This window comes from Zingiber officinale, chromosome 3A (assembly GCF_018446385.1).
Source record: "Zingiber officinale cultivar Zhangliang chromosome 3A, Zo_v1.1, whole genome shotgun sequence".
Taxonomy (NCBI): domain Eukaryota; kingdom Viridiplantae; phylum Streptophyta; class Magnoliopsida; order Zingiberales; family Zingiberaceae; genus Zingiber; species Zingiber officinale.
Window position 1 is genome coordinate 153346246 of NC_055990.1, and position 26361 is coordinate 153372606.

Genomic DNA, 26361 nt, shown 5'->3' on the forward strand with positions numbered 1-26361 from the left:
TCAAATATTCATTAGGATTTTTATCTTTAGGACTTTGTTATATATTTAGTCAGACTTATTATAATTATCATAATCCTTAACTTTAAAATCGTTTATCATTATCAAAATTTAAGTTGGATTATATGATGTCTTCTGCATCAACATGAGCTGATTGCTAGTGCTTGTCTTTAAAAGTCACCATCGTTTATTGGTGCAGCTGATTTTTAAAGACAAGCATCAACGGATTTGGCGGCGCTAAAAAGTGTTGATTTATAAAAATCAATATCATATAAGTTTATATGTAGGAGAGAAAAAAAAAAATCATATATATGAGAGAGACCCTAAACAAATTTAATTTTGATTCGGTCAGATTGCACATATCAGACGTCGCTTACAACCACTCAAATAGGGTGGGTATAGATATAAAAATTAAATAGTTTCATGCGGTTTCATAAAATGAAACAATTTTATTAAATAGTTTCATGAAAACAATTTGAATCTATTGGGCCATTTAAGATGAGGATCAACACTGGACGATAAAGGGGAGTACGAGAGAGGTAGCTTTGAAGGATGAGAATGAAAATTTTAAGAGGGAAGGTTCCAAAAAGAGAGGGAATTTATGAAAATAAATTAAACCAAGAGAGGTAAGAGATTTAATGAAAAATAAATTGATCCAGGGTAATTTTTTTTCTCTAATAAAGTAAATTCAATAATAGGGATATTATGGAGAAAAACATAAATTAAAACTAGATTTGCTAAATAAAAAGGAAAAAGAAAAGAGCCTTTGATGTTTTTAATAATAAAAATGTCTTCTTTATTTTTGCCCTTAAATTATAGTACATGACTGTCAGTTTGTTTTTTTGTGCTGAAGCGTTAAAAAAAATAGAAAAGAAAGGCAAAGAGAATGGAAGGGAAGGGAATTATCCTTTAAGTTGTCCCTTTAAATAAACAAATGAAGGTGATGCTCTCTTTTATACATAGAGTATTCATAATAAGTAGGGATATTTCTTTTAAGTACTTGTGACCCCTACTTTCATATTATTTTTTAAATATTTTACTATTTAAATATCTCAATTTTCACAATGATATATCTCCCACTTCCATATCATTTTGATGGATCATACCATATTTAATTAAATTTAAAAAAAAATCAAAAACAATGACAACCCATCACTTTGGTGAGCCCTATAAGAAGAAATCATTGGGCACAAATTTGTGCCCAATGATTTTCAATCATCCCTCAAATATCTCCTGTAATGAGGAATATTTAAAAAATATCCTCTCCAAATATCTTTTATTGATCATCCCTAGTGCTCTAGACCTTAAATTAAACTTGGTAAATGTGTGATGTAGGTAAGATGTAAAATTAAAGACAAATTTTATATAAAAGGTAATATGAGAAAATTATTAATCAGTCTTAAAATTTTGTGTGAAAAGAAAAAAAATATTAACTTAATTTAATTTTAAATTTTATCAAAATTATTTATTAAATATCAGATTTTTAATTAGATGGTAAGATTAATAAGGTTGTTTTTTTTTCTTCTGATTTTGAATATGTGAATTATAAAAGACAGATGGTTAAATTTATCTTTTTGAATTTTTTTTCTTAACAAAGAAAATACTAAATAGAGAAACGTGTCCAAACGTTCTAACTTTTATACAAAATAATATAATACAACATTGCACTCAACGACCCAATCGAAATAAATATGACAAAAAATGATTTGATTTATAATTAATCCAAAGGAAATTAATTGAATTTTTTATGAAGACTAACTAAACTTGTTAATATGGCTAACCAAACCAAATAAAATTTTTTCATATGGTTAGGTATTCTTTTTATATATATAATTATCGAAACACTGAAAAGGATTCTTTTTCTAAAAATTTTAGCATTAAAATAACATCTCATTTTATCTCGAACCATTTTTATTTTCAAAAATAATATGTTAATATGGTCAATATTAATAAAACTATATTATAGCAATTGCAATTTTACAATATGAATGTTTTATTTTTAATCAAAACTAATCAAGCTTATATTATAATAATTATGAATTATAACTGTTATTTATTTTTATCAATATTGATGATATTATATTACAATAATTAGCATCCGCTATAATTGTATAATAATTATGTTCATCATTGTGTTTAAAATATTGTTTAAAATTAAAATAGATTGAGATTGGTTGAGTATTATTTTAATAATAATAATACAAATTGTTGTTGACTGTGTCAATAAAAGGTTGCGATTTGATTTTTGTTGTCATCTATTTTTTATTTTTCAGTTGGTGGAGTATTATTTTAATAATAAATAAAAAATTTGTCGTTGACTGTTTAAAACAAAAGTTGCCTTGTTGATATTTGTCGTCGTCTATTTTTTTTTTTTTAGTTTGAATAAAACAAAACGTGGTTTTACCTTGTTTTGATTTTTAAAATTCATTTAAATACGCCAAATTGTAATTTAAGTCACTAGAAATTATATTATTTTGATTTTTTTTCACACAATTTTATAAAAAAACGAATATTAAACCGTAAATTGGCGTTGGGTACCCGGTATAACGTCATGTGTGACGTCACTATAGTCGCAGGCGGTTTACGGTCCAACAAAGCCTACGAATGTACAGTATGACGTCACTTGAGGTCTCTAGTTATATAAAGATAACCACTCACAGGCTCACAGCTCCCAAGCAGACAGCCAGCCACCTCTGCTGCTTCGTCGTGGGCCGGTAGGCGCTAATTTTTTCTTCAGATGGCTCTCGTCCCTCCGTCCGCCGCAGGACCCCCTCTGATCGCCGAGGTCGATATGGGCGCTTCCGATCTCTCCTCCACGGTCGTCCGCGCCACCGTCGTACAGGCCTCCACCATCTTCTACGACACCCCCGCTACCCTGGGTTCGTTTATTCGTGCGATCAATCCTTTTTTTTTTTATTCGTTGCTTTTAGATTTTGTTTCTAAAGTAAGTAGGGTTTCTACTGTTTGTGGAGGGGCACCTTCAGTGTCCTCTTTCTACTTGCATCGTCTTTATGTAGGTGCATTGCAACGCTGTATTATCGATCTTGGATCTAGGTTTCTCCCTTCATAGTGTACCATCAGTTTTCCAACAAATTACTGAGAGCTCTTCTGCATTTGTAGGCCAGAAATGCTGAGTTGGTCGGAGAAAAATAGGGCTTTTGATCTCACCTGTGATCTTACCTAATTCCCTACTTACCAAGATTCAATGTTGAAGTATCCAGCTTCATTATTGACATTTGACTTGTATATTATATGAGAATAGTATTACTTCATCTGGTTTAGAAGCTAAACCATTCTAAATCGTCTGAACTGGATAAGACTGGTAATAACCTGAAGTATTCTATGCCATCTGAACTGGACTAAGGCTGGTAATGCAAAATGTAGCTTTAGTGTTCATAAAGAAACTATTATAATGACAAGAATATGGCATGAATTTTCTTTTAAGAATTCCTGGTTAGGTATTACTAAACAATGAGCGAATATTTGTGAAAATATTCTTTATGGAATAAAATCTGAGCGATTAAAATGCAGAGTTAGAGCTATTGGGTTTTGTTGCCATCATCACGTGCCCTTTGTCTAAAGTAATTCTAAATTTGAATTTTGTTGAAGAAATTTTGAAACCAAAGAATCTAGATAAATTTGGACTTATGCACAACAGAAAAAATGGAAGTAATTTTGATACTTTAAGAATTGTTGAAGAAGTAGATAGATCTAACTTTTTCTATTGAAACTTATCTTTTGGTCAAAAGTATGTACTTCTGTTGCTGTTGCAATCAATTTATTCAAGTTTCTCCAATATGTCAGTAGTGTGTATTGGCGGGGAGAAACTATTAAGATTTTGTAGTGGTCCTGGCAGTTTGAAAGGTAGTAACTTCTTGTTATCTGAATTATTCATGTTTAAAATTCTCTCCGAATGGTTATACTGTAGAGATCATAGGGACAGAAGCACAGTGGTTCTCTTAGATTGATTTGCATAGCTGTTATCAAGATCTATGCTCTAACTTGAGAGAGAGAGAGAGAGAGAATAGATTAATTCCACATTGGTTGTTTACTCTTATTTATATGTTCTCTTTTCTCTTTTCTATTGGAGTAACTTGTTCTGTTTCTCTCAACTCAAACCAGATGAGTCTATTAATTTATAGTTTTGCACTGAACTTTGTGGAAGCATTTGATGTTGTTATTTTCATATATGGCCTCATGCTTCCACTGAAATCATCTCTTGCAGATAAGGCAGAGAGATTGATCGCTGAAGCTGCCTCATACGGAGCACAAATAGTAGTCTTTCCTGAAGCATTTATTGGTGGTTATCCTCATGGTTCTACTTTTGGTATCACACTAGGTAACCGTACAGCTAAGGGAAAGGAGGAATTTCGAAGATATCATGCTTCTGCAATTGATGTGCCTGGTACTGTTTAATACCACTTGAATACTGTGAAAACCTTTTTTTTTTAACAAATGTAAGTCATCTTTGCAATAGCTCATATTTTCAAGTTGAGAACTTTTTATTGTAACCATTGACTATATGCTTCGAGATAATACACATTCTTATATTGAATCTGAATTTGCAAACAAATGTTTCATCCAAAAAAATAGTTCAAGAAACTGAATTACTTGTTGGCATACTAAATAGAAAACACGTTTCTTTTTCTTTTTTTTTCAAGTAAATGGGATTTGATGATATATCATAGTTATAGCCTTAGATCTTGTGTTTGCGCTGACATTCTAATGGCCCGACATTCTTAAGGTGATTGATGCATGTTAGGAAGAACACCAGAGGAAACTTGTACTTAAAGATGGAGGCCGTTGACCTCCACCCTTAAATGGCTATCACCATAATTTAACACATGTATCATTTAATTGGTAGGGCCAATTTGCCCATGTTGTAGTTCAACTTCAATTAATTTTATTGGAATTCAAAGAATCCATTCGAAGTAGTTTTAAAAATATCCACTATATGACTTGTTTTCATTAGAAATTGATTGGATATTGTTTCTCTGAGTTGTTTATGACCCCCATAACACTTTGTTGGAAGAATGTCATGTGAAAACTACTCCCTACACTATGGAACTTAACTAAAGATGCTGCTTACTTTGAGTCTATGTTACATCTATGCATCAGGAATTATGGTACCTTTCCAAGAAGTGAGGTACTGCTTCAAAAATGTTATGTTCTTTATAATTTATAGAGGCTGCAAAAAGTGTATGAGTGTATGGTACTTGATGGACAAATTACTAATATCATTCTACTTTAGTTTCTGCATCTACCTGTCACCAATGTTGTAAGTTTAGTTTCTGAAGTGAAGATTAGACATGCCTCGTAATTCTTCACACTTGCTGCAATTGTTTTTTTAGATGCAGCAAGAATCAAGAACATAGGTTCATTGCTAAACTTAAGTTCGAATGCACTTGATTCTTGATATGTTTTCACTACGGATATAGCAATTCCAAATCCCTGATCCATATACTGATATAGCATGATCCATTGAAATTTGAAAGCTCTAATTCAGCATAATCATAGATTAGATTAGAAAATAACATGATATTATTTCATAGACATGAGATTCCACATATCTAGCCATATATTCATCTGACGTTTGAGAGTTTCAAGTATGCAGGTCCTGAGGTTGATCGATTGGCAGCATTGGCTGGGAAGTATAAAATCTACTTGGTCATGGGTGCTATTGAGAGATCTGGATATACACTTTACTGTTCAGTGCTCTTCTTTGATTCTCAGGGTCAATACCTGGGAAAGCATCGCAAACTCATGCCTACAGGATTAGAACGTGCAATATGGGGCTTTGGAGATGGATCAACTATTCCAGTTTTTGAAACTCCTATAGGTAAAATAGGAGCAATCATATGTTGGGAGAATAGGATGCCACTACTGAGGACGGCTATGTATGGTAAAGGTAATGTCCATCTTAAAAGGACTCTCCGGCTTTATAAACTGTAATTGATTGTTGCATTACTTCCATGTGTGTGATTGGACTAACAGCTTCCTTTAGTCTTCAGTGGCTATGCTGCAACTGCCAAAATCTAATTAAAAAATTTAAAAATATTTGGTTTTCGCTGTTGAAATGATTGTCTATAGATGAGAACTAATTTTTTTTGTACCTTTAATTTCGATTTGAAATCTAAGGCTTAACTTGAGTATTGTAATTTAAGTCTGACCTTTAAATATAATCAGGTTCCTTAGAGACTGATGGACGTGATGTTGAAAAACATTATTATGTAGGTATCGAGATATACTGTGCTCCTACAGTTTATGATAGGAAGGATTGGCAGGCTTCCATGACTCACATAGCTCTTGAGGGTGGGTGCTTTGTGCTGTCTGCAAGCCAGTTCTGTCGAAGAAAAGACTACCCACCCCCACCTGACTATGTCTTCGTAGCTGCTGCTGAGGAGCCATCTCCGGATACCGTCATCTGTGCTGGAGGAAGTGTCATTATCTCTCCATCAGGACAGGTCTTGGCTGGTCCCAATTATGAAGGAGAAGCCCTTATCTCTGCAGATCTAGGTATGTCTCTACCATTTGTGCGTCTATTACTGGGATAGTCTTTTGCTTTTGCATATAGAAGAATCAAACTTTTCAGAAGATAAAGGTGAAATTTTTATAAATCTGGAAAGGCTGTCTAAGAACAAGAAAGAAGAGACAATTCAGCTTCTAAATCTAAATTTGCACATTAGTTAATCAAGAGTAAACAACAATGGACAGTTCATAAAGAATCATTAGGATGATATTTTGCTCATATAAAAAAATATCACTTGATTTTGTACTCTTGTAAAGTCATATAGCAATAAGAACCAAGATAAATGCTTAAGCGCATGGTGTGCAGATCTTGGAGAAATTGTTCGAGCCAAGTTTGCTTTTGATGTGGTTGGACATTACTCGAGGCCTGAGGTGCTGAGCTTAACCGTGAAAGATCATCCGCAGGACCCTGTCTCATTCACTTCTACTGCAAGGACTGAGAGCACACCAAAATGATAGGCCACCAGTATATGGATGGTATAGGTCGAATGGCTCGTCCCTAGAGTCTATTTATATTCCAGTTGTTTTCTTTGGATGATATGGCAATAATGCATTTCATACTGTGAAATCAGACAAATAAGGAATCTTATTAAGGGACCCTTTAGAGTACGTATATCGCTACTACATTCGAAAACACTCTTAAGCGAGCTGTGAAGAAGACGAAGAAATTGAACTCCGACGACATAGTAAAATTAGAAATTGAAATATTTCTTAAACTATTAAGAATAGGGATAGAATTGGAATAAAAAATATTTTATTTTCTCTTCCCCTTCCTTACACCCCAATTCGGGGTATAAGAAAATCTCTCTTTCCATGGGTAACGAAGGTTAAAGTTTACCCTTCCTTACCTTTCCTTCTCTTTCCTCACTCCTTCCAAACGAGGTTCAAAGTTTCCCTTCCCTTTATTTCCCCTTTCTTCCCCTTCCCTTACCTCCTCCTAAACAGATCATTAGACAATTTGCCGTATATTTTAAAAAGTTAATCGAATTTAAATTATGCCAAATTAAATTTAAGTTATATGTGGAGATAATCTGAGTTGATAATCTCATATTATCAGTGGAGTTTAATTTTTGCCAAGTACTGAGTACAGATTGCACAATGGTCATGCGAGTAGATTGACTGTGCGGGCAAAGCGACGGAGCCGGCTGAGCAAGCAGAGTAGTTGAGTGGGCAGAGTACCAGACCGGACAGAACAGAATAGCTAATTAGGACGAGCGGCCGACCGAGTAGTGCGGTCGAGCAGGTAGATTAGTCGAGCGGGCAACGTAGCCGATCGAACAGAGTAGAGTAGATGATCAAGGCAAGCGACCGACCGAGTAGAGTAGCCAACCTAGTAGTGCGATCGAATGAGTAGATCGAGCCGTGACGCAGAGTAGCCCGAGCGACCGAGCAGACAGATCAACCAAACGACAGATTTGCTGAGTCGCAGAGTGGTTGACCGAGCTGAGTAGTCGACCTGGCTTAGTAGCATATCAGTAGAAGGCAAGGCGGCCTAAAGGCAGAGCAACCTAAAGGCAAAGCAGCTCGAGCGACGGAGCGGCGAGAGCGGGTAGAGTGGCCAGGTGGGCAGAACGATGAGCGGGCGAAGCGGTCGAACGAGCGAAGCAGACCGAGGCTTGCGATGAACGCAGTTTTCTTGAAGCAGACCCATCACTGACTGTGCTTCAAGGTTTTATTGGATCATCTGTTTCTTAGGATACAACGATCAACCGTGATTTCCACCAAACACTGGTGGTCGCAGCAAATTGAGAGATATCCAATTGCTATCACGGCTATTCCGTCAAGTAAAAGATGCACGACAGAGAAAGAGAGGTACGCAGGTGGAGAGCTTCAGCTTTTCCGTGTATGTGTCTACCCAAGACCTTAATTTTTTTTTATATAGGAGCACCATCCCTCACTTGCATTGAATGTCGAGTAATGGCGATTCTATGCCCAATGATTAATGATTATCGGCAGCCATCAATGACCAACCATTACTATTCGGGAAGTTACCAAATCGCCATTAATAATGGTTAATGCTTCCATTACCTTCTTGAGCAGCAAATAAAAAAATTCATGTGATGAAATGTTAATTGTTCCAATTGAACAAATTTTACCTCGTCCAACATTCGTCTTGCTTAGGTCGTACTAGTACACGAGTCAACTTGGTTCAATGCAATCCAAGCCCTGAATTTGCACCCCCTACACATCTAAGCGTAAAATAAAATTTCTCTCCATGTATTTGTTCACATCATCAATATATATGAATTAATGTAAATCAACTAATATATCTTGAAACTATCAATGTCAACCTAAAGTCTCATTCATAATAAAATTTATTTCTTTTCCATCTTTTCTTCATTCACATATATCCAAGAAACACTCTCAGGGCATAATCCAAATGACAGATTTACATCAATAGATAAAGATTTAAGTCACGATCGTAATAAACAACTCTCCCACTGTCCCACATATTCAAGTCGCGGTTATAATAAATAACTCTCCCACTACGAGATTGTTTAGCACCTGATTTATTTCTGGGGCCGACGATTATCATTTTTTTTCATCACTAATACATTCTAAAACATTATTACGTTGGAAAAAAAAAAAAGGATAAAGTTCTATGACAATGCCCTCTATGAAAAATTAATTATTTTATATGGACGAGCTAGATTAGACCTGTAGATCTCCAGACGCGTGCTCAGACATGTATACACGCGGGCACACTTGCCTGTACGAGTGTAGGGGTTTTAAGAAGGTCACGCCTGATAAACTGAATACATGTAAATGCAACATCCGTCCACTTACTAAGAATAGATTTTTGTATAATTATAAGATTTTTTGCTACTTGGCGCATTGCTATTAGTCCAATTATGTGGATGATGTTGCATCTGTTACGATGTCTTCATTGGCAATGAGTGATGTTAATTTGATATGGTCCTTCTACCAAAAGTCCATGCAAGAACATGCTCCATCTTTAAACAGATGAAACCTAGCTCTGTCTCTCATGATAATTTGCCTTTTTTAAACTCTTGAGATCAACTTTGTAAAACTATAACAATCAATACACACTCTCAAGTTCTTGAAAATTCTAATGGTAGCCTCAATGTCTGCGTGCAAGAGAATAATATTCGTCACAAAATTATTTGCGATGAAATTTGGATTTCATTCTAATTTTAGCGACGAAAATGATTTTCGTAATAGATTTGACAATGAAAATATATTCATTCAATAAATTTGTAAATCTGCGACGAATCAATTTCGTCCCACAATCTTGGACGAATTTACATATTTATTTCAAATTCTGAGATAAAATTTGAGACGAAAAATAAATCATCATAGAATTTTCAATGCCAATAATTCAAATTTTTCTAAAGATAAAATCTGGTGTGTATAATTGGGAATTTTAAAAAATAAAAAAAATAAAAAAAATTGAAGTGTTATATTCCATAATTTTTGAGAAAATTTTATGAAAAATTAATTAGTTTCATGGAAAACAATTTAAATCTATTGGGCCATTTAAGGTGAGGATCAACACTAGAAGATTAAGGCAAGACTTCCATAGCCTAATTTCTAATTAGGGCTTCAATAGCTTAGTCCTGCTAGGATTTTCATCGCTTAGTTCTCAACTAAATTTTCAACCACCTAGCCCCGTTAGGACTTGCATCACCAAGTTCCCAACTAGGTCTTCAACCGCCCAGTCCATTGCCTAGTTCCTAATTAGGTCTTCAACTACCTAGCTCCGTTAGGATTTCCATTACCTAGCTAGTTCCCAACTAAATCTTCAACCACCTAGCCCCACTATAACTTCTAACACCTAATTCCCAACTAGATCTTCTATTATTTAGTTCTGCTAGAACTTCCCATTATCTAATCTCCAATTAAAACTTCTCAAATAAATACTCAATCCTCCTTTATCTATTTAACCTCTCTCTCACACGTAAACATTGAAACTTAGGAGGCGTTTGGTTAAATGATGGGAATGACTATGAGTATGAGTTTGATAGTAGGGTGGAATGAGAATAGAAATGGAAATGAAACCCATCAAGTTATATGTGTTTGGTTGATTCCCATAAATCTAGTAATCATTCCCAAAATGTCATTCCCAAACCCACAATCCAAACACTATCTTTTACTATCATTTCATTCCCTCATTCCTAAACCCATCAACCAAACACCCCCTTAAGCTCCTCAACTTAGTCGCCCCACGAGGTTATCTGGAGCGGTTAGTGCGTAGAAGCTTGTCACTTGAGAGCGTGGGTTCGAACCGCGGGGTAGTCAGGGCGTAATTCCTGGGTCCCTGTGCACCTCTTCCCACTCCGCACTAACTTCTCCAAGTACCATGATTTACCTTCCTCGTGCAGATCTTGGACATGCTGCGACGAAGACACTAGGGGCGAGCGATATCACTTTTTGCCGCCACTTGCCACTTAAGCTCCTCAACCTAATCAACTTCGCTAATGATTGCACCAATATCCCAACGTCAATTCACGGTTTAATATTCTTTTTTATATATAAAATCGTGTGAGAAAAAAAATCAAAATAATATAATTTCTAGTGACTTAAATTACAATACAATTCAAACTGAAAAATAAAAAAAATAGACGACAACAACAATCAAAAGGCAACCTTTTCTTGAAACACTCGACGACACATTTTTATTTATTATGAAAATAATACTCAACAATCTCAATCTATTTTCATTTTAAATAATCTCAATCTATTTTCATTTTAAATAATATTTTCAAGATAATGATGAAAATAATTATTATACCATCATAGCAGTTATTAATTATTACAATATAATATTATTAATATTTATAAAAATAAATAACAACTATAATTCATAATTATTATACTAGAACGTTGATTAGTATTGGTTAAAAATAAAATATTTATATTGTAAACTTGTAATTGCTATAATATAATTTTATTAATATTGACCATATTGACATCAAATAAGATTATTTTTGAAAATAAAAATGGCTCGAAATAAAATGAGAGGTAAAAAAATCCTTTTGACTGTTTCAATAAAAAGAATCCCTTTTGACTACTTAGATTGTTTTTATTAGCATAGTAACCATATGAAAATTTTTGATTTGATTTGGTTAGTAATATTAACAAGTTTACTTAGTCTTCATAAAAAAATCAATTAATTTCCTTTGGATTAATTATAAATCAAACCATTTTTTATCATATTTATTTCGATTTAAGACCTAGTTAGGATTAGGCGATGAAAGTCATAACAGGGCTAGGCGGTTGAAGACCTAATTGAGAACTTGATGATGCAAGTCCTAGTGAGGCTAGGCGGTTGAAAACCTAGTTGGGAACTAAGCGATGGAATTCCTAGCAGGACTAAGCTGTTGAAGCCCTAATTAGGAACTAGGCGATGGAAGTCTTAGCCGAGCTAGGAGGTTGAGGACCTAGTTGGGAACTAGGGGAAGAACAATAGAAAATTTTAAGTGGGTCAAAGGTGAACCAAATATTTACGGAAGAAATCCTAACAGAGTTAGGCAAATTACAAAGTCCAAGTGGATTAAAAATTGATCGGACACTTGACAGTCAGAAGACCAATATTGAGTTGGCATGCGACAAGAAAGTTTTGATATAACAAATTTCTGAAAGTCATAATTTTTGACTCGGATATCAGAATGAGATGATTTTTATTGTGAAACGAAGCTCGTCCATGGATTCATGTTTATCAGAGTTAGGTATTAGTCGATTGATAGGTTTGATCAGTTAATTGATGGCTTTAGCAACTGAATATAAGCAAGTCAATTCGGTTGCTAGACTCAACTAATGGAATCAGTCGACTAATGGGTAAAATCAATCAACTGATAATCATAAAAAGAGAACAAAAGCGAGTGAGACTCGCTTGCTCTGTTCAATTGATGAGATCAGTTGATTGATATCGAATTGAAGACACAGAAACAAGTGGGACTCGCGTGCTCCATTCGACTACTGTGATCAGTCGATTAATGTTTTCATCTGTCGACTTATCTTCAACTTGAGACAAAATCAGACAAGGTTTAGAAGCATCAGAGATTGTTTAACGGTCAGAGATCATATCAATCGACTAATGGATCATATCAGTAGATAAAAATCAGTCCTGATCTAATAACTTTAAAGGAAGAGTTTCGAAGAGATTTTTTGGAGCCAAATCTTGGACAATTCAAAGTGAAATGCTACTGTATTTCTAAGTCTACAAGAGACTATTCTAAGCAAGAAAAGATTCAGCAAAGTAGGTTTCATAATTGTAATCGTTTTCAATTTGTTGTGTATTTTTTATTATATTTTCTTGTTGTGAGGTTGTGTGAAATTTTTTCACCTACGAATTATTTTTGAGAAAAAATATATTCATAATGAAATAGTATACATTATGTGAATCTTTGAATTAATGTTTTAAGGAGATAGAGACTAAGTAAATGAGAGATTATTATATTACCAAGTTTTTATTTCGAGTATCCACCGTAAATTATCACTGAAGTGAGCTCCATTCATCCCCACGGGCTCCATGGACTCGGTATAGCGTCATGTGTAACGTCACTTTAGTAGCAGGCGGCTCACGGTCCAACAAAGCCTATAAATGTAAAGTATGACGTCACCTGAAGTTTCTAGTTCTATATAGATAGCCACTCAGCTCCGAAGCAGATAGCCACCTCTGCTGCTTCGTCGTGGGCCGGTGGGCGCTAATTTTCTCTTCAGATGGCTCTCGTCCCTCCGTCCGCCGCAGGACCCCCTCTGATCGCCGAGATCGATATGGGCGCTTCCGATCTCTCCTCCACGGTCGTCCGCGCCACCGTCGTGCAGGCCTCCACCGTCTTCTACGACACCCCCGCTACCCTCGGTTCGTTTATTCGTGCGATCAATCCTTTTTTTTTTTTTTTAATTCGTTGCTTTTAGATTTTGATTCTAAAGTAAATAGGGTTTCTACTGTTTGTGGAGGAGCGCCTTCGGTGTCATCTTTCTGCTAAATGAATTTTGAACTTTTTCTAACAGTGAATCTTGAACTTCCATGTGATGGAATAATATAATCTCATGGTCATTTAGGTGGAACTTTTTGCATCACCTTTATATAGGTGCATTGCAACGCTGTATTATCGATCTTGGATCTAGGTTTCTCCGTCATAGTGTACCATCAGTTTGCCAACAAATTGCTGAGAGCTCTTATGCATTTGTAGGCCAGAAATGCTGAGTTGGTTTGAGAAAAATAGGGCTTTTGATCTCACCTGTGATCTTACCTAATTCCCTACTTACCGAGATTCAATGTTGAAGTATTCGGCTTCATTATTGACATTTGGCTTGTATATTATATGAGAATAGTATTACTTCATCTGGTTTAGAAGCTAAACCATTCTGTCATCTGAACTGGACTAAGGCTGGTAATGCAAAATGTAGCTTTAGCTATCATAAAGAAACTATTAGAATGATGAAAAATGGCATGATTTTTCTTTTAAGAATTCCTAGTTAGGTATTATTAAACAATGAGCAAATATTTGTGAAGATATTCTTTATGGAATAAAATCTAGGCAATTAAAATGCAGAGTGAGAGCTATTGGGGTTTTGTTGCCATCATCACGTGCCCCTTGGCTAAAGTAATTCTAAATTTGAATTTTGTTGAAAAATTTTTGAAACCAAAGGATCTAGATAAAATCGGACTTATCACTTATGCAAAACAGATTTTTTTTATATATAATTTTGATACTTTAAGAACTGTTGAAGAAGTAGATAGATCTAACCTTTTCCATTGAATCTTATCTTTTGGTCAAAAGTATGTACTGTTGTTGTTGCCATCAACTTATTCAAGTTTCTCCAATATGTCAGTAGTGTGTATTGGTGGGGAAAAACTATTAATTTGTACTGAACTCTGTGAAGCATTTTATGTTGTGGTTTTCATTTATGCCTCATGCTGTCACTGAAACCATCTCTTGCAGATAAGGCAGAGAGATTGATTGCTGAAGCTGCCTCATACGGAGCACAAATAATTGTCTTTCCTGAAGCATTTATTGGTGGTTATCCTCGTGGTTCTACTTTTGGTATCACACTAGGTAACCGTACAGCTAAGGGAAAGGAGGAATTTCGAAGATATCATGCTTCTGCAATTGATGTGCCTGGTATTGTTTAATACCACTTGAATACTGTGGAAACCATTTTTTTCAACAAATCTAAGTCATCTTTGCAATAGTTCATATTTTCTATTTGCCAACTTTTTATTGTAACCATTGGCTGTATGCTTTGAGATAATACGCATTCTTATATTGAATCTGAATTTGCAAACAAATATTTCATCCAAAAAAATAGTTCAAGAAACTGAATAATTACTTGTTGGCATAGTAAATAGAAAACATGTTTCTTTTTTTTTTTAAGTAAACGAGATTGATGAAATATCATAGTTATAGCCTTATATCTTCTGTTTGCGCTGACATTCCTATGGCCGGACATTCTTAAAGTGATTGATGCATGTTAGGAAGAACACCTGAGGAAACTTGCACTTAAAGATGGAGTCCGTTGACCTCCACCCTTAAATGGTTATCACCATAATTTAACACATGTATCATTTAATTGGTAGGGCCAATTTACCCATGTTGTAGTTCAACTTTAATTAATTTTATTGGAATTCAAAGAATCCATTCGAAGTAGTTTTAAAAATATCCATTACATGACTTGTTTTCTTTTGAAAAATGATTGGATATTGATTCTCTGAGTTGTTTTTGATTCTCATAACTCTGTTGGAAGAATGCCATGTGAAACTTACTCGCTACATTATGGAACTTAACTGAAGGCGCTGCTTCCTTTGTGTCTATGTTACATCTATGCATCGGTACCTTTCCAAGAAGTGAGTTACTGCTTCAAACATGTTATGTTCTTTATAATTTTTAGAGGCTGCAAAAGGTGTATGAGTGTATGGTTCTTGATGGGCAAATTCCGATAATATTATTCTTCTTTAGTTTCTACATCTACCTGTCACCAATTTTGTAAGTTTAGTTTCTGAAGTGAAGATTAGACTTGCCTCGTAATTCTTCACACTTGCTGTAATTTTTTTTTTCAGATGCAGCAAGAATCAAGAACGTAGATTCATTGAAATTTGAAAGCTCTAATTCAGCATAATCATAGATTAGAGAATCACATGATATTATTTCATAGGCACTGATTTTTCAGAATCCAAAGAGATTCCACATATCTAGCCATTTATTCATCTGACGTTTGAGAGTTTCAAGTATGCAGGTCCTGAGGTTGATCGATTGGCGGCATTGGCTGGGAAGTATAAAATCTACTTGGTCATGGGTGCTATTGAGAGATCTGGATATACACTATACTGTTCAGTGCTCTTCTTTGATTCTCAGGGTCAATACCTGGGGAAGCATCGCAAACTCATGCCTACAGGTTTAGAACGTGCAATATGGGGCTTTGGAGATGGATCAACTATTCCAGTTTATGAAACTCCTATAGGTAAAATAGGAGCACTCATATGCTGGGAGAATAGGATGCCACTACTGAGGACGGCTATGTATGGTAAAGGTAATGTCCATCTTAAAATAACTCTCCGGCTTTATAAACTGTAATTGATTGTTGCATTACTTCCATGTCTGTGATTGGACTAACAACTTCCTTTAGTCTTCAGTGGCTATGCTGCAACTGCCAAAATCTAATTAAAAATTTTAAAAATATTTGGTTTTCACTGTTGAAATGATTGTCTATTGACGAGAACTAATCTTTTTTGTACCTTTAATTTCGATTTGAAATTTAAGGCTTAACTTGAGTAGTGTAATTTAAATCTGACCTTTAAATATAATCAGGTTTCTTAGAGACTGATGGAAGTGATGTTGAAAAACATTATTATGTAGGTATCGAGATATACTGTGCTCCTACAGCGGATGCTAGGGAGGTTTGGCAGGCTTCCATGACTCACATAGCTCTTGAGGGTGGTTGCTTTGTGCTGTCTGCAAACCAGTTCTGTCGAAGAAATGACTACCCACCCCCACCTGACTATGTCTTCGTAGCTGCTGCTGAGGAGCCATCTCCAGATACCGTCGTCTGTGCTGGAGGAAGTGTCATTATCTCTCCATCAGGACAGGTCTTGGCTGGTCCCAATTATGAAGGAGAAGCCCTTATCTCTGCAGATCTAGGTATGTCTCTACCATTTGTGCGTCTGTAACTGGGATAGTCTTTTGCCTTTGCATATAGAAGAATCAAACTTTTCAGAAGATAAAGGTGAAATTTTTATAAATCTGGAAAGGCTGGCTTAGAACAAGAAAGAACAAACAATTCAGCTTCTAAATCTAAATTTGCACATTAGTTAATCAAGAGTAAACAACAATGGACAGTTCATTGAGAATCATTAGGATAATATTTTGCTCATATAAAAGAATATCACTTGATTATGTACTTTGTAAAGTCATATAGCGATAAGAACCAAGATAAATGCTTAAGCGCATGGTGTGCAGATCTTGGAGAAGTTGTTCGAGCCAAGTTTGATTTTGATGTGGTTGGACACTACTCGAGGCCCGAGGTGCTGAGCTTAACCGTGAAAGATCATCCGCAGAACCCTGTCTCATTCACTTCTACTGCAAGGACTGAGAGCACACCAAAATGATAGGCCACCAGTATATGAATGGTATAGGTCGAATGGCTTGTCCCTAACGTCTATTTATATTCCACTTGTTTACTTTGGATGATATGGCAATAATGCATTTTCATGCTGTGAAATCATACATAAAGAATCTTCTTATGGGACCCCTGTGAATTGGCACTCAAATGGTAGATTTGTATAATGAGCAAGGATTTGAGTTGTGGTTGTGATAAATAACTCTCACTGAAGCTGTAGCTTAGTACCGATTGATCTGATCTCCTTTCATCTCATTATGGGGCTGACAATGAGGGATGTAACATTATTATGTTGGAGAAAAAGGGAACTTCTATGACAATGTCCTCTGTGAAAAATTAATTAGTTTTATATGCACAAGCTAGATTGGGCTTTTAGATCTCCACACACGTGCTCGTACATATATACAGCACGCCCACGCCTGTGCGAGTGTAGTGGTTTTACGAAGGTCACGCCTGATAAACTGAATACATGTAAATGCAACGTCCGTCCACTTACTAATATATTTATTATAAGAGGATTGTTAAATGGTCAGAATTTGACTAGTCAGAATACATACATGCCAGTTAGAAATCTCTATTTTCCCAATCATAATGCATGTATGTAATTAATATATACATATGATATTACTAAAATGCTCATATATATGCATGCATGTATTCTTACTGGTCAAATTCTGATCATTTAGCAATCCCAATAAACATAAATCTTGTTGGTCAGAATTTGATCAGCTAGAAATCTCTATCTTCTCAATTATAATACATGCATGTATTCTGGCTGGCTGGTCATTTAGCAATCCCCTTATAATTATAAGATTATTTTGCTACTTGGATCGTTAGACCATTACCCATAGTAAATCGTTCGAAGCAGTTGGCACATTGCTTGGAGTCCAATTATGTGGATCATGTTGCATCTGTTACGATGTCTTCAATGGCAATGAGTGATGTCAATTTGATATGGTCCTTCTACCAAAAGTCCATGCAAGAACATGCTCCATCTTTAAATAGATGAAACCTATTTCTGTCTCTCATGATAATTTGTCTTTTGTAAACTCTTGAACTTTGTAAAACTGTGGCAATCATTACACACTCTCAGGTTCTTGAAAATTCTAATGGTAGCCTCAGTGTCTGTGTGCAAGAGCCCCAAGGCAATAGCTAACTTCTCGCTATGAACAGACAAAGCTTGTTCTTTTTCTTCTTCCTCAATGTCGAGCGACACTTCCCATGTCGCAGGTAAAATGCCCAGCTTCACCCTTCAAGCGCTGAAATGCCTCCATCAGCTTCAGGTAGATGTCCTCATACTGCTGGTGGGACTGATCACCAGCCACAAACTGACCATCCAACTCAATCATACTGATGCCAGGGATCTTTGCAACACCACTTACTAACATATTGCTTCTGATCTTGTTCACATCATCCCAACGACCAACTGTGGCATAAATGTTGGAGAGCAGGATGTACCTGTTAGACAATTTGAATGGAACAAATAAATCATTACTGCGGAAACTGGAAAGGAAAGAGACTTCCTCTTCCCATGGTAAATTACAGTGGTTATCATTTCCTCACAGAATGATCAAACTAGTACCATTGTTATCGACTCTGAATAAGCATCTGGATAATGCCAAACTCACCGGCCGCTGTGCCTTGGTTGAAGATGGATAAGGTGTTTACCCACACCATCTGCGATCTCACTGTTTCTGTGAATCTTGCATCCACCCAGCAAAGCTCCCCATGTAGGAGCATTGGGCTCCATTGGCATATGTTTAGTGAGCTCCATTGCTTCCTCTAACAAGCCAGCGCGCGCAAGGAGATCAATAACACATCCATAATGCTCAACCTTTGGATCAATTCCATACTCATCCTTATGCAGTCGAGCATGCGCTTGCCCTCCGTCACCATCCCTGCATGACTGCAGGCAGTGAGGAGCATCACAAAGGTTATATCATCTGGGCTAATGCCACTGTTAGTCATTTCATTAAAAAGCTGAAGAGCCCCTTCAGCATGCCCGTGGATTGCCATTCCACCGATAATTGTATTCCATGCGAGCAGATCTTTGTGCTGGATATCTCGAAAGATTTCCATTGCAAGTGTTATGCTTCCACACTTTGCATACATGTCTATCAACGCAGTGGCTAGGATAGTATTGATCTTTATGTTCTTCTCGTCCAAACTCTGATGGAGTTGCTTCCCTCGATCAAGGGCTCCTAAATGAGAGCAAGCTGATAACAAGCTTACCATCGTTGCATCATTTGGCTTCTCGTTGGCTAGTTTCATCTCCTCGAAGAGTGCCAGAGCTTCGTCTGCACACTGGCTCCGGGCAAGACACGCTAACATTGTGTTCCAGGAGAATACATCGCGCTTCGGCATTTCAGCGAACACCCTCCGAGCACCCTCGACGTCACCTTGTCTGGCGTGCGCGGCGAGCATGGAGTTCCAAGATACGACATTTAGTTGGGGCATCCGAGCGAACAGGTTCCGAGCCTCGCTCAAGTCTCCTGCGACGGCGTAGCCATGGATCATCGTGTTCCAGGAGACGGCGTCCCTGCGCTCCATCGCATCGAAGACGCCCCGCGCGAGGCCCAACTCTCCGGCCTCGACGTACCCATGAATCAAAGCGTTGCAACAGCCAGTGTCCTCGTCGAGGCGCTCTTGGAACACTCGGCGAGTGGCGGCGAGGTCGTTCCTCTGGGAGTACAAGTGCATCAAGCCGCATCGCACGTAGGGATCTAGGTGGAGACCGGCCTTGACGATGTGGGCATGCGCCGCGCAACCGTGAGGCTCGAACGCGCGCGCGGAGCACGCCTTGAGAAGGAAGGGGAAGGTGAAGTTGTTGGGACGAAAGCCTTGGCGGAGCATGGAACGGAAGACGGGGAAGGCACTGAGCGGGCTGTCGCTGCCTCGGATGAGGGTATTCCATTGGAGAACGGAGGAGGGCGGGGGGAGTTGCGTGCGGAAGGATTGGCCACAGAAGGCGTCGGCGTGGGCTGCGGCGGTGGAGTAGGAGGAGAGGGATGCGCCGACGCCGGCGAGTGCTCGTTCGAGTAGTCGGAGTCGCAGAGGCATGCGAATTGTTAGGAAAATTGGAATAATTCAGGCTGCTTTTGTGAACACTGCATAGGATAGGGAGGTAAACGAGCTAAATCGAGTCGGACAATATTAGACTCAAGCTCGGCTCGTTTAAATTATACTCGGATTCGAGCTCGGCTCGAGCTCGAATCGAACTCGGCTCGAGCACGAATCGAACCTTTATTACAAGGCTCGAGCTCAACTCGTTATTAGCTCGATTATTATAATTAACAAGCCTAATTCGTTAAGCAAATTCGGACTAGTTTTCGGACTCATTTTAGAACTTATTTTTTTTATTCTTTTTAGAATTAATTTTTTTACTCATTTTAGAGCTCATTTTTTGGCTCGATTTAAGGCTCATTTTAAAGCTCATGAGCCTACAAACGAACATGTTCGCGAGCTCATAAGCCAAATATCCTTAAACTCAAGCTCGGCTCGATAAAACTGTCGAACTCGAAATCGAACTCGAGCTTAGCTCGATAAGATAAACGAACGAATTTTTTTATCGAATCAAATTCCGAATAACTCGTGAACCGTTGGATTCATTTACATCCCTAATATTGCAATCTGCAGCTGCAAGTGTAAACGGGCCTTCAGGCTTACTCGGCCCACCAGATGGCCTGCCGGTCTAGCATAATCCAAATTTTAAATCTTTAATTTAATAATTTATTCTTTTTTTCTTTCTTTCTTAATATAATAAATATTTGCACGCATTGTATTATAATTAATTAATGTTAATGGTGCCATTAAATAATAGTCGATAGTTTATAATAATAAGAGTGGAAGGAAAAGGGAACACGCCAAGGGCAATCAAATTGTAGAATCCAGATCATTACATCAGGTCGATTTGGTGGGGTAGCTTGGCCACTGGACCTATATTTTGTTAAAGAAAGCAACAATAGAAACCATGAATGATTGGATTATGTCTCCTCGACCAAGTGCCGTTACGTTGATATCAATCCTTTTTAATGTCAAATGCTTTTGATCTGAATTGTAGTCGGTTTCCTATTGATTTCGATGGCACCAATCACCAGCTCTAATGCACAACGATAAGCATCACTAGTGCAAGTAAACTATCTAAACAGGTGTCCAATCACATAGAGGATGATAGATTTATTATAATGAGATAACGATCAATGGATACATATTCTCGAATAAATCTCTTCCATCTTCTAATCATCTTTTTGTAATTATCTTTTCCTACAACTAATACAAGTAAACTGTCCCCAAGTATGGTGGAACTGACAAACAGGAGCATCACGTTTGCACGGTTTGAACGACACTAGCAAAGAAGTCAACATTCACAGAGAATAAAAGTAAAATTGCTGTGCATTCTCAGTTGTGGTAATGAAACAAAAGTCAACTAATTGAGAGCAGCTCAGCTGTGTGTGAATAACGTTGTCAGATTCCTTTTCTTCCTGATTGTCAAATTCGCATGCATAGCAATGGAGAATAATAGCTACAAGTTTCAGTAGCAGACAAAGTATACGTGGGAACTTAGAGAAAGAATAAGCCATATATATTTTCCAAATCAAACTGAATTAGTATAAATATTCCGATTGAATTTGGAAATTGGTTGGTCGAGAACACCGATTAATGCTCAACATTCATTCAAATACAAATAGTCATCGGGTACTTCGAGTAGGATGATCGTCTCACATGGATGATAATTCACGTCGCATTCATTTGGCAGACAAATAATTTATTTACAGGTGCATGTAACTATTAAGGAAAGAACAAACTCTGACAGAGAGGAAAAATAAATAGTAGATATGTAGAAGAGCACAAGTAAACCATTCAAACTTTGAGAAGCTCAAATCTTATTATAGCACATGCTTCATGATTCGTTTAAAGGTATGGTTAATCAGCACAACATCTTGTAAAATCAAATCTTTTGGGGCACCCAAATCATGCCATGCACTTCACTACAAGCAAACTGAAAAGAACAGGACAGTGAAGCCATCGTAGACTCTTCATTTAAATTGATGTATGATGGGTACTATTGCGACTTGAATATCGATCTTAATAATTAGCTGAGATGTTTAGAACTTGTTTTGCAGATGAATTGCAGCTTACATATAGAGTTGCATGCATATATTTTTCTAAATACTTCATGATTGGGATGGCATATACCAGGAATTACCAATGTTAAAGAATTTCTACATTGTGATGAGTAATTCATAATTCGTGTCACAATTGATACTGACAAACTGCTGAAATAAAAAGGTGAGCAGTGTACGAGGTCCACACATTAGAAATCCTAGAAAGCAACTTCAGCAGCTAGAAGCAAGAATTATTAGCTTTCAGACAAACCAAACCATCCATAAATACAGACATAAACCATCATTATTGTCTAATCGAAGAAAATATGGTAGCAAATACAGAATGGAGCTTTGACAGTAGAGGACTTACAGATAGTAAATAGAGATTTCCCTCAATCTCCAACGTTTCCAATCCATGCCCAAGTTATTTTTTTTGCTGATAGCTTGATCATTCTCCCTGAAATCTTCATACAGAATGAAGTATGTAAATGAAATTCTTATGGGAAGAAATGAGACGCACTGAGACACTCTATGCTTTTCAGAGGATGATCAGACTTTTTTCCACCAATTCCGGCATATGTGGGATGAAGAATTCAACTAATTTCCATGGTTTTATCTGAGCTCCGAGAATGCGAACCAATGAAGAATTTTGTAGAGGAAAATCCACAGAGACCCTAATTATTGAGACACAGAAAGAGGGCTAAAGAAAGACGAGGCAGCGACTCCAATTCCATACAGAAGCTGAGGATTTCCTGACTCGGACAGAGAACAGCTAGAACCGTAACCTAACCTCGAAGAAGCTAATGAGCATCGTCGTCAGTTCCCGCCGCCGCTCCCGTTGGAGACGCACCGGGAGCCCCTGACAACGAGGCGAGCAGATTGAGGTGTCCAGCAAGAGGAAGGTAGTTGCCGACGCGGGCGGCGGACGCCTCCCCCATCGGCTGCCCGGCGAACCTTCCAGTGAGCGTCACCGGGATCATATCCGGCGTCGCGAAGCTCCAGTACTGCCCGTAGTCCTGCCGGGCCGGTACCGCCCAGAAGCCGGCGGCTGGTCCAACTCCTACGCCGCCGTTGGCGTCGGCGAGGGTTTCCTCTTTGCCTCCGGAGTCATTGTCGGCGCGTAGGCGCTTGCCGAGGATGAAGGGGGCAGGGGCGAGGGAGTGGGAGTGGGAGAGGAGGTGGGTGCCGGCGGCAGAAGAAGGGAGCGCGAGAGGGGCGGGGGAAGAGGAGCTGATAGCGCGGAGGAGAGACGTGGAGGCGGTGGAGAAGCTAGCGGGGGTGGTGCCGGTGCCGGTGGCGGCGATGATGGAGGGCTCGGCCTGGCGGAGGAGCCACTCGATGGTCTGGCCATCGGACTTGTGGCCGAGCTCGCGGGTGAGCTGGAAGACGCGGGCGGCGCAGATGATGGGCATGCGGATGCGGCGGCCACGGCCGTCGACCTTGCTGTGGCGGTCCTTGGTGGGCGGTTTCTTGACCGCCAAAACGCCGTTCCCGGCGGCGGTCGCCCGCGGCGCCTTCTGCTGGCCCTCGAGGGCGTCGCCGCCGCCATCAGAGTTGTTCATGGCCTGGAAAAAGAATACTTTTTTTTTGTGTCTATTTTGTTTCAAGGAAGGAAAAAAAAACGGAGAAGGAAGGAAGAAGGAGAAAGGAGTAGGAGAGAGGAGAGCAATGATTGAGGAGGAGGAAGACGAGGAGGAGGAAGAGGAAGGAAAGGGTGGAGACAGAGAGGAAGAGGAGATGCACATGGGGAGGTGGGGACCACGAGGAGCGCGCTTCCCCTTTTTTTCCACCTTCAACACTTCCAACTCTCCCTCGGCCGCTCGCCCTCGGCCGTTTCCTGCCTCCTCGGACACCACCAGATGAGGAAATAGGGTTTCAGCGGTAGGATCACAGAATCGCCCAGATCAAACGCAAAACATTTAGATTCCAAGCGTGAATTCATCGCCAAAGATCATCCACTCCATCAAACTCGTAGCACAATCTTCTCATCCTTCATTGTTGCAGCCACAAAGCCAGCAACCTCCACAACCAAAGGATCCTTCCCCGCTCAACCACTACTAGATCCATTACATTGTCGAATCTGCTTCTCGATCTGATCTATCCGATTGCCTCCACCAACCAAGCCAAAGCCCCTTTCACAGATAGAGCATCACGTAGTGCCGCCTCCCGCCCTGTCCTCATCAGAGCATTTGTCCACTGTCGCGATTGCCGACCCAGTTTAGCTTAGAAACCCTCGTCGTCGGAGAGCCAGCAGAAGCCGCCGTCATTCACCGTAAAGCGTCGCCGAGGTCATGGGGTAGCTACGAATACGATGGGAGATTTAGGGCTGAATTACTTCTGTTAATTGATGATGATTATTAACAGTAAGTTTTCTATTTTTAAAAAATTTTGTTTTTTCTGGATTTATAATATGCTGACGTCATTAAATAATTTATTTTAATATTAATTATCAAACCCTTAGGTCACCAGATGGCTTAAATATTAAAGTTCCAACTTCCACCCTCTTTCCATGGTAGAAATGGATGAACTAGTGTTCCTTAATATCAAGTAACAATGGTAAAAAAGATGCAGATTGGGGCCTTTTAAATCTGAAAAATAAGTGGATAATGCAACATGGATTTTACTGAAATTGTTCTGAGAATGAGATGGGACCTTAAATCTGCAGTTAAAATTTTGAAAAAGAGTATCTGGAAATGGACAAACTGGTCACAAGCTGCTGAAACTTCTACTGCAGCCAGTTTCAGGAACAATCTTGAGGTTTTAGCTGAGCTGAGTGTGAATAAACAAGTCTAAACTATAAACTGAAACATAAACTGCACACAAAGGAGGCTAGCTCAAGTATTTCGGTGCAAATAAAAGGATCTGCCTCTGAATTACTTTGGATTACAGTTGGACATCAAAATATCTTCGCAAAACTTCTGGAGGCTTAATCCTATATCAAACTGGAGTCTTTCTCTTACCTAAGTGCGTAATTAAGAGGTAGATAAATTGAGAAGGGAGCTTCTCTGTCATAGATGGGGAAGCTTAGGCAAGAAAAGTATCAATTTGTGACTGATCCTGTCGAAGACGACTCACTAGACATATGATTTCTCAGTTGACCATGTGAAGATTTCATTCCATTATGTAATACAAAAAATGTCAGTATCGGGGATAGAAGGGGTCTCTGATATTGATCCTCTGACGCTCAAGTTAGTCATCGGAATATTAAAAAAAAGGTGAAAGAATGTAGCAGCAAGGAGAGCTCAAACACAAATAACATATAACACATACCTCCCCCTTATATAGTGCTCCAGTAGGTGACGTGCATGCTTCTCAAGGCGCGTGTATGTTTTCTCAAGTGTCTTATTAAAAGACATATTAGAAAAGTGTATGTGACACCATATCTTAACAGGGTGTGCAAATCCCTAACATGATAATAGAAGCTTTCATTGTATGATTTGTCTGTTGATCATGTCTTGTTGTCAGCGGCACTATCTCCCAGAAAGATACGACGAGATATGGGAAGAGCCTCATTGGTTGGTTGAGTGGGTAAGCCGCTCGGCCGGGATTCCTCTCCTGGTCGCCCAAGGTTGTTCTTCGTAGTCCCTCAGCTCAATAGGTTGTTTTTTGTTCGACCGGACAAGTAGTCCGGTTGACCTAGCATTCACTTAGTCACAGTTGTGAGCATCTGATATTCTTTCTGTAGTGATCCTGACCGGACAAGCGACCTACTCAGATGAGCCGATTGGCAATTAGTGCCCGCTTGACCAACATTGGTGAGCCCTTTGCCTCCTTGACGTTGATCGTCTTAATTTTGACCTCCATATCAATCGCATTTTCCACCTCTGACTCATCCTTGATGTGCTCCTTTTACAATCGCATCAGTGACCAAACCAAAGAAACTGAGAAGTCTAGGGTTCATTTGTCTGTAACTTGGCTCGCAATATTTATTTAGGCTAGTGAAAATTTCATCTCAGGCTTGAGTTTTAAATTGGGAAATGGAAGACTGCTCAATTTTGGAGAGGCAGATGCAGAATGAGTTTGAAAAGCTGTATCTAGCAGCCTCTGATAAAAATGAAAATATGGCTAATTTAGGCTAGAGACTGATAGTTCAACTACATATCAGGATCTGAGGTGGACTACAATGAATTGATTAAGGTTAGAAGGA

General features: G+C 38.3%; 3 protein-coding genes and 1 pseudogene across 3 annotated transcripts; 2 read left to right on the top strand and 2 right to left on the bottom strand.

Moving 5' to 3' along the window:
• Positions 1-2667: 2667 nt before the first annotated feature.
• On the top strand, positions 2668-7134 carry LOC122052887 (bifunctional nitrilase/nitrile hydratase NIT4B-like). Its single transcript, XM_042614627.1, has 5 exons — positions 2668-2876; positions 4223-4402; positions 5612-5905; positions 6232-6513; positions 6833-7134. Exons 1-5 carry the CDS (start codon positions 2735-2737, stop codon positions 6979-6981), a joined length of 1047 nt encoding a protein of 348 aa, XP_042470561.1. The 5' UTR covers positions 2668-2734; the 3' UTR covers positions 6982-7134.
• A 6006-nt stretch (positions 7135-13140) lies between these two features.
• Positions 13141-17308, top strand: LOC122052886 (bifunctional nitrilase/nitrile hydratase NIT4B-like). The gene is made up of 5 exons (XM_042614626.1): positions 13141-13351; positions 14439-14618; positions 15730-16023; positions 16350-16631; positions 16950-17308. Exons 1-5 carry the CDS (start codon positions 13210-13212, stop codon positions 17096-17098), a joined length of 1047 nt encoding a protein of 348 aa, XP_042470560.1. The 5' UTR covers positions 13141-13209; the 3' UTR covers positions 17099-17308.
• Positions 17309-17689: 381 nt separating this feature from the next.
• LOC122052885 lies at positions 17690-20228 on the bottom strand (annotated as a pseudogene).
• A 2225-nt stretch (positions 20229-22453) lies between these two features.
• On the bottom strand, positions 22454-24529 carry LOC122052888 (transcription factor TCP7-like). The gene has a single exon (XM_042614628.1). The coding sequence runs from the start codon at positions 23957-23959 to the stop codon at positions 23015-23017; it is 945 nt and encodes a 314-aa protein (XP_042470562.1). The 5' UTR covers positions 23960-24529; the 3' UTR covers positions 22454-23014.
• Positions 24530-26361: the final 1832 nt, after the last annotated feature.